This window comes from Corylus avellana, chromosome ca9 (genome assembly GCF_901000735.1).
Source record: "Corylus avellana chromosome ca9, CavTom2PMs-1.0".
NCBI lineage: Eukaryota > Viridiplantae > Streptophyta > Magnoliopsida > Fagales > Betulaceae > Corylus > Corylus avellana.
In genome coordinates, this window is record NC_081549.1 from 16,338,972 (window position 1) to 16,348,337 (window position 9,366).

The 9,366-nt window shown below is 37.7% G+C and overlaps 1 protein-coding gene across 1 annotated transcript; it reads left to right on the top strand.

The window, feature by feature from the left end:
• The first annotated feature begins 257 nt into the window (after positions 1-257).
• LOC132192290 (TSL-kinase interacting protein 1-like) lies at positions 258-8,198 on the top strand. Its single transcript, XM_059607575.1, is given in 16 exon segments — positions 258-411; positions 1,726-1,960; positions 2,071-2,153; positions 2,236-2,283; positions 2,379-2,488; positions 2,876-2,960; positions 3,066-3,320; positions 3,322-3,338; positions 3,442-3,443; positions 4,467-4,601; positions 4,711-4,862; positions 4,974-5,212; positions 5,302-5,668; positions 6,748-7,167; positions 7,272-7,400; positions 7,671-8,198. Coding segments are annotated over 15 exon segments (2,397 nt in total). The 5' UTR covers positions 258-411; positions 1,726-1,833; the 3' UTR covers positions 7,899-8,198.
• The last annotated feature ends 1,168 nt before the right edge of the window (positions 8,199-9,366 follow it).

Here is a 9,366-nt window from a genome sequence, read left to right on the forward strand (position 1 = left end):
TTAAGGGGAATGCCAGATGTTCTCGTGGTGTTTTTCTCGTGTTTTCTCGATCTTATTTGTAAATTATTTTATAAAAAATAAAAAGAAAGTCTCTTATTTTTCTCACTTATTTTTATAAAATAATTTACACCTATGACGAAGAGGAAGAACACCATGAAAACATCTTTTATTGTTTTATTTTTATTTTTATTTTTAAATCCTTTTAAGTTTGAAGGAATTAACTAATAACACTCGCTTTTTTTCCTTTTCCTTTTTTTTCTTTTTTCCAAAGTAAAATTCGTTCTTTTCTTTATCTCTGTAACTGTAGACGTCTGTCGGAAGATTCTTTCCGGTTTCCATTCCTTTTGTTCGATACCTTAAGCTCGCGCGTGCGGTTTTAGGGTTTGCTGGACCTTTCGAAATCTCTCGCAGGTACTTTGAATTCGAATTTTTCAGATTCAATTTTTTTATTTTTTATTTTTATGTGATTGAGAGCTCGTACTGAAGTCAACTGTATATTTCGAAACCCTAGCCCTTGTTTGGCCGCCAGAAAGTACCGGAAAAGATTAAGAAAATGAGGTTTCTGTGCTTTTAATCTTTGTTTTTGTTGCTGTTATGGTCTTTGATTAAGACGATTCAGCCTAACATAGCCAAGTGGTTGTATTAGGCACTGTATAGTTGAATATTTGTTATTTGGATCTGATATAACGAAATATCGAAGGGTCAAAATCCTAATGTATTTTTAGTTTCCTACATTTTCTCACCTACCAAGCGGAGTTGAAATTACTGGTTTTTGTTTGATTTATTGATGTTTGAAGCTTAATTACTTGCTCGAATATGTTTATTTTGATTTTTAGGCTTTCTAGGCTAAAGAAATGCTAATTCTGTTCCGTTAGCATGACTTGAACTGTGTAAATTTGCAATTAGGTTCCTTATATTAAAATACTTATGCAACTTGGAATTCTAATTTCGTGTTGATTGTTTATTCGGCGAATGGATTCATCTGAAGGATTGTAATGGATTTACAGAGGATTGAGGAATGTATCGTTTCTATCACATATACCTAGGAGCAAATCATCTATGCTCGCTAGACTCAGCAGAATGAGTTTATTGTTTGTAATGGTCCTTAGTAATAAAAAATTAAGATTAGAAAGTTATCTGTTTCAATGCCATACAACTTCGGAAGGACAATTAGCTCTTGATTTTGTTTCTTATATTTGTCTTGCAAAAAGTATTGAAACCAGCAGAGTGGTTAATAGATGGTTGTATGTTAATGTGTTATGCCATGGCTAATTGAGGCTTTGTTCTACACTTGAGACTTCCTTCAATTTCGGATGAAATATTTCAAATATTTGTGAAGCCATTTATTGCCACTTTTGTTTTAAAAATCGTGACTATAGTTCTATGGCTTGAAGTTAACTTTATACCATGATTGCATACTTGGAATATAAATTTGATTATGCAGATAGCTGAACATTTTAAAGGTTCATTAAATTTCATGTTCCCACTTAACAATGAGAAATCTTTCTTTTTTTTTAATCTCCCCTTCAGAATTATCACGTGGGAGAGGGGTAGGGGCTCTTTTGGGTGTGAGTAGACGTCCTTCAGTGCGTGTGGACATCTACATCTATATTCTATATGCATGATTATAATGGATTATGCCCTCTAAATAATTTGAGTTAACTTGCTCTTGCTTGAACTCAATATTTTTTGGATGCTAAGCTATTCTCCCGTTGTTACTTTTAGGTTGCTGTGTTTGGACTTGGGACAAACTTGGAGATTAACACAAATCATCACTTGAGTTTTCTGAAGCTGATGAGTATGAGCATATAGTCTTCTTGTAATGTCTATAACATGCAGACAGAGTTACAGGTCTCTTTGGACTCTGAGTCACGCCTTCATCCAGAGAATATCTCCTTTCAGGATGGGGATCCTGATTTAACCTTATCCACCACAGATGATGTTCTGGCAAAGAAGCCTGGTATGTTATTGTTTTATATATTCTTTACTTGTTATCGGTGATTTAGAGAATGTGGTTCATTAGGAGGTAGAAAATCTCACTTGTAATTGTTGCATAAATGCCCGATACAGCAAAAAGACCAACACGGCAATGGGCTGCCTGGACACGTCAAGAGGAGGAAAGTTTCTTTACTGCATTACGACAAGTCGGCAAGGCATGTTATTATCTGTGGGTACTTTGGCATTTGATTTGATTACTTTATGGTACTCGCTAACTACGTTACTCATTCCTTGCAGAATTTTGAGAAGATCACTCGCCGTGTCCAAAGTAAAAACAAAGATCAGGTATTTGCCATTAGATTTTCTTCTGATTCTCATTTAGTGCTTTGGAAGTCTTGACTATCTTCCCTTGTCAATATTGTTTGGTGTACTTTTTGCAGGTTAGGCATTATTACTATCGACTTGTGAGACGTATGAACAAGTTGCTTGGTCCAGGGCTGTGTTTGGATGCCAAGAACTCTAAAGATACTAATGCTGCAATGCTTCGATGGTAATATTAACAACTAATGGATTGCTTGTTTTTCTTGAATGCTTTGATTATATCCATCAGATAGCTGTTACCACACCTAGTGATTGGGTTTCCTTTTACTATGTGGTGAATACCCCATAAATACATTAGGGACAGAATTATGTTAGCTAATGCAATCTTAGTTTGTTGTTGAGTATATGTGTCTCTCTCTGCACCCCCACAACCCCCCTTTCCCCCTTTCCTGTTGTAGAGCATACAACTTGGGGTATCATTGACTTTTCTTAATTCCATTGTTTTATAGTAATGTTAATTACTTGGAATTAGGCATAGTTAAGCATATTCTTTCTTTTTCCTTTAAAAATTTAATCTGGCATGATCGTTTTCTTAAACTGTGAGTTTGTGTTACAGGTGGTCCTTACTAGAAAAGTATAGCTGCAAAGCCTCCAAGCTTCACTTGAAGCCTCGAAGATTTAAGATATTTATAGAAGCCTTGGTTAGTCAAGACTGTCTAATTTTCATCCTGGAATGCTTTGCTAAACATGAGGTTGATCTCTTCTGCATGTGCCAAACTGACTGATTGATTATGTTTCCCATGAAGGAGCACCAACTCTTGAAAGACCGGAGGAAGAATGTAAGGAAGCGACCTTCCCAAGGGGAGAACTGTTTGCCTCCTACTCCAAGCACTTTATCAAACCAAAATAGAGCATCAGGACAAGATGCTCGCACAGTTAAACTTGTTCTTGTAGATAGTCAAAACATTCAAAAATTAGGATCTGGAAAAACATTGAAGCGCAATACGAATGTGGGTGTTAACCAAGTAACAACAGAGGGGAGTTCCACGATGAAACCCGCCAAGGCAACGACGGAAACCGTTCCCTCTCCAACAGGCAATTTTTTTTTTTTTGAAATATATTTAGCTGCTTGATGATCTTCTCAAGTAGAGTTTCATATGATATCCTTTCCTAGTTATGCAGTGGTGCTTATTTGAATGCAATTTATTATGATGTTACTGTTGGAATCCAATATGCATATCAAGCACTTAAAACGCAGCAGAAAAAAAAAAAAAAAAAAAAAAAAAACGAGCTTCAAGTATTGCGTGCAACACAATTTTCAAAAACTAACAATAAAGTGTAAAGATTAAACAAGAATTGCATACCCTGATGCTTGTAAAAACAAAAGTTGATATTTTGCTTTCGAAACACCACAAGTCTTCTCCTCAAGGACTATGTGATAGGCCTAGATTGTGAGCTCTCTAAGTGAAAATCCTTTGAAGTAGCTGTGTATCACTAGGAGGAAACTTGGACACAAAGTTTCTCCTTTTCTCTCCCCTTGGCCGCACGTCTCAGGCCTATTCTCACTTGTGTATTCCAAATACACTAACCTATCAATCAAAAGTCCTTATTTCCATGATCAAGATAGATCATCATGATTGATACGTTATTGTTTTAGCATATGAAATGTCCAAATCCATCTCCGACTACGAACTAAAATTTCTAAGTCACAAGGAATTATGTTGTAGATCTTATGTGCATAAATCTCATTAATGCACCTAAACCATATAGAATGTAACTTATGTTATATGTTTATCAATTAAATATACAATGCCCGATGTTCTTGTAATTCTCAGAAAATAAATGACTTCTTAATACTTATCAAAAAAATAAATAAATGACTTCTTAATAATAAGAATGTCATATTAAATTGAGTTTTAGGATACTATCCCTAACAGTTAATATCTGATAGCAGTCCCATGAAATTTTTCTGATGGCATGTGAATGTTATACTGTCATGTAAGTAAGATGTGAATGTGGGGTTTGGTCAAAGCGCCATTGCACTGATAAAATGCAATTTAGTACCAGATGTCCACCCCAGTTGTAAACCTTGTTTCTTATTACTCTTGCATCGGTATAATAAAATGAATTTTCTCATATTTTCATGTTCAAAAAGTGCTGTAACATCATAATTTTTCTCGGTCTTGTCACTGCTGGATGACTGACAGGTGTTATCTCATCAGCTGCATATAAAAAATGGGAAAAGGCTGCAATTGCTGGGGTTTCTTTAGTTGCTGATGCTGCTGAGCATTTGGAACGGGCCGCTACTGATAAAGAGGTTGATCACGAGCCAAGTGTTGCAGGTGGGTGGGTGCCTAGTTGTTCTTTCCAGTTCCCATGTTCCTGAAAGCATTTAAATTCTAGATACCTGAAGGTTTTGACACCATGATGTGTTTCCATTCTAATTTCCAGGCCAAAAGGATTCTGATCCCATTGGCAAAGTTGTGTCTCCTCTGGCTACTTTTTCGCACAATCTTTTTGTTGAGAACAATATGCTCACTTCTATGAAACTCAAGCTCCAGTTATTTCCAATTGATGATATTACTCGGAGAGCCTTGGAAATGGTGAGCACCAAAAACAAATTGAGTTTGATTTGGTATGAAGCTTTAGCAGCTGAATAGTGTTCAGCACATAAAAGTAAATTCTTCTCTTTTCTTCTGTTCATCTGTTCACAGGATAAGCATAATCCGTTCCTGGAGCTCACTCTTAGTACCCGGAAGAAGATATCTTCAGTTTTAGAACATCTAAATCGCAAATGGGGCAGTTCAAGTGTGGCATCTGGAGAGCTAATGCTTTTCCCTTATAGTGCTCAAGGGGAAAACCTGGTGGGTTGTCAGAGTTGGACACAGGATTCTGTTGTCAGTGCTGCTGATGTATATGGAATGCTAGGAAGGCCTCCAGTTTTCCGTTTAAAGTACTTGCTAATCTCTTAACCAATTAAATGCAATGACTTTCAGATACATCATTGAACATCATAACTAACTAATAAAATCTCCTTGAAAGGTATGGTTGGTTTTCCAATACCGAGCCTGGTTCTGCTGCATTGCAAGCTCCTTCAGCATCATGCTGCATTCTCAGTGAACATAACATGAACGATGACAATATAAAGGAGAAGATCACAGGTTCAGCACCCATCTCCATGCCATCTACTAATGTTCAATCTGTGGATCTCTATGAGGATCAACAAACCTCAGGGAACAAGAACCATGTTCTCCCTCATGCTTCAACTGATGTGCCCAGTGAGATGAATAAGTACACTTGCAAGGGTCCAAACCATAACCTTGTGGAGTCTGATCGTGCAACTAATATATCTTGGCACAGAAAGGAGGCGGCTGGGGATGGGACTATCATGAGACAATCAGAACATGTGGTAATTTTCCCTCCCCTTCCCATGCTTATAATTTTTTTTTATTAAACACTTGTGCTGTCAGCTCACAGGTGTGACTGAAGTTCTTCAATGTTTTCACTCATGAGGGCCTTGTAACCCTCCTTAATATACCAAGTATTCTTTTCATGTAGCTTATTAAGCTTTTCTTTTTGCCTGAGCATAGCCTATTTTAAACTAGAAATTTGGTCTAGATCTCGTTAGAGAATACATCTTCATTATATTAATCCCGCTTCATACTTTGAGTGTGAAAAACTGGTTTGCTGCTAAAGCAACAAATTCAGTCTCCCTCTATGAATTTTATCATTTTTTTTAATCTTTGAATGTTAGATTTCGATGAGATTTGCTTTCATCAGTGTATTAGGGACAGGTGAGAATTTACATCTTAGGGGGGCTGAGCTGGGGCCCGAGAAAAAGCAGATATGGATTTGAGGGTCCATGATAGAATACTCAGATACTATTATGTATAAAAAAGCGCAAAATGCAAAATTGTGGGTGTCACAATAACAAATTAAAAATTCACTTCGGGTGCATGCACTAAAAAAAGACCAGTGAGTGGGGGTACTTCAGCTTTCCTAGATGTGGTAATGTCTAGTCCCATCAATCATTGTTACTAGCGTGGCTTTCTTGTTCAACATTCTCTTCCTTCTGAAATCTGAAGGTAGACCCCAACCCTCATAAGAGAAATAAAGTACCAATAAAAAGTGAAGTAAAAAAAAAAAAAAAAATTCCAGTTTACATAACATAGTGTTGCTAATTAAGTGGGTTTAGACACTAGTGATTGAAATTTGACATATTTGGAGAATGGTTACTGTGGAAATGTTTATTCTAGTGCAAATAGAAAGCAAATTTTGTCAAGAAATGCTTTCTGGGTAGCAGATGGTGTCTTAGATTAATAGAAGATCGTGATCATTATCATTCAAATAGCTTCTTGTTGACTGTGGAATGGAAGAACCTATTAGTGAAGTCAAAAGTTCTGTCATGAGTAGCATCCATATTTATGGTGCCATTTCCTTTTCTTTTTTTTTTTTTTTAACATATAATTTTGTCTGTATTATATACAGGATGACCCGAGATTAAGCGCTGGGACTGCACTATCAGCTGGGGAGTGGGCTGATACCCTTACCAACATAAGCATTGGAGATCTACTTTTAGGAGTTTCTCACGATATTGATGCTAATTGCATTGACCAACCTGTTGCTGAAAGCTCTCAGTGCCTTCAGCAGATTCCATTCAGTTGTGATTCATTTGATGCTGCTATCGCTGCTCACATATCTAAGCATCAGGACAAGATAGGATATCAACCAACTCTGTCATCCCATGCATGTTCCATCTGGGATGCTGAAGAAACATGTGATGCCTTCGCATTTAAAAAGAACCCTGTTCTGTGTCAGGAGGATCCAAGTTTATCCAGAGTTACTTCTCCAGGGGCCTGCAAACAGACTGCCAGAACAAGCTTGGAGGGCACTGGTTGTTTGGTTGAGGTATTATTTGCATCGTTCTATAATCAAGCAATCTTACTGCATTGCAGTATGAATAGTTGCTTGTAGAGTGAAAACAGACGTAATATCGATGGAGTTTCTTGCAGGAGTTACCTGAAGTAGAGAAACCTGTGGAAAACTCTGCACAAGGAGACCCCGAGGATGAGTCTGAGTCTGATCCACACATTCTGGACAATTCGGCAAAGGATTTCAGCACACTAGCAGATATATATTGGGTATGTTTCCTTTAGAGCACTTTCCTGTCATTTTTAAGCCCAATAACCCTTTAGGAGCTTTCTGGTTCACATTCTGAGAGCCATCTCCATAATTACACCTGAGAAACAAGGCCATTTTTGCAAAATCAGTGTGTTGCTATGCACCTTGTTCCAGCATGCTGTCAAACATAAGTTTCTGAATTGTGAATCATAATAATATTTACCGTCATTTTTCACTCTTCAGTTTGCTTTTAGGGATAGTTGACTTGATATAATGGTCTCCATATGCAGCCTGATTCTTTAGGACCGCTGGATCTGGATATACCATCTTCTAAATACCATAATGAAGATTTGATTCTAAGTGATAGCCTCAGCGGCTTGAACCGTCTCATAGCCAGCAGCCTGGATGCATTCCAAAATTGCTCATTTTTTGGGTTGGAGAAGAAAGAATCAGCAGCGGCGGAAGCCCGAGAAGCTGCCTCCTCCTTTTCAAATTTTAAGATTGGCAGTGGGGTTTGAGCTTTTTTATGTTTGGAGTTTAGTGAGGATAATCATTTTCCATGTCCCTGACTTGAGAGGTGCAGGTGGAAGGGGCTGTGTACAATTCCGGTGTTGTGGGTGAAGTTTATCAGAGAGTCTTCCCCAATTGTACAAAATTAGACATGGAATAACTTCCTTCATACAGTTCTGTAATTCCAACGTATATCTTTTTGTTATCTGGCTGTATATTATATTTTCATAGATGATGTGAGAAAATGTACAATCCCAATAGACAAGAAGAACAAAATCATCTGATCTGACCTCCTGATATGTTTGATACTTTTTTCGCCCCAGGCAAAGCTATACATGCTAATGAACAAAAATTACGTGAAAAATGTTGTGGCCCACGCCCTGTGCCAAATGCATGATAATAGAGCTTCTACGTCATTGGGAGAGCAAATTTTGAAGAGTATTTAAAATTATTTATTTGGATGAGTTAAACTTGTATAAATTCGGTTTCACTCTTTATTTTTCTTAAAAAAAATTATGATAAAGTTTTTTTAATTTTGTAAGGAGAACTTCAAATATTTACTCTTTCTAATGTATAGATGGTGCATGTAGTCTGAAATTATCGGCAATCTCCCTATACGCCTTCTCTTTGTAGGAATTTTTTATCTTTTTTTTTTTCACAAATATAAACCCTTGTTTCAAATTCTATGACTTTTGACACATGGTATAACTATGGGGCAAGAAAACAACTCACATGTGTTTCAATAGTTCCTCCAACTATTGATCTTCTTTTTGCCTTGCCGCACCTTAGTTTGCTTCAATTGTTGCCTCCACGCAGCAACTCTTCCCCGGAATGTGTTTACCACCAAAGAGACTCGTCGTTCATCGGGCACCCATTTCAAGTCGAGAACCTCTTCAACTATAACCACCCAATCAAGGAACTCTTCGGGTTGCAAACAACCTTGGAATTACGGAATGTTGAGATTGACGTCTGCGTCCCATGAAATAGCATGATCTTGTGTTGTAGGAAATTTTCCCTACACTCCGCGCCCAGCAAAAGGATTGACAGGTTCACTCTCAACTATAAACTTATTTTCCGCCTTCGCGTACTACAGTCTTGGTTGACGATGAAGACCGTTCGGACCACCCATGTCGGCAAAGTGATCGGTAGGGAATCCGAGTTGGGCACTCACCCGCTCCCTCTTCTGCACGGCTATACCACCAAATCTCTCCTCCATATGTTGCAAACGAATCACCGGTTGATCCTTTGTGCACACGTGCCTTTGTGCGCACGTGCACTTCGTTGATGTCTACAAAACGGTTGCCCCTTTCCATTCATGGACAGTAACCTGGCTCTAATACCAACTGATGTACCGTGACGTCGTGGGATGCAAAGAAGTACAATAAGAAGAAGGGACAAATATTTCTAGATCTTGAGTCTATTAAAGATCTAACAAATATTCTCAAAATGCTAGAGTCTATCTAGGGTTTGAAGGAC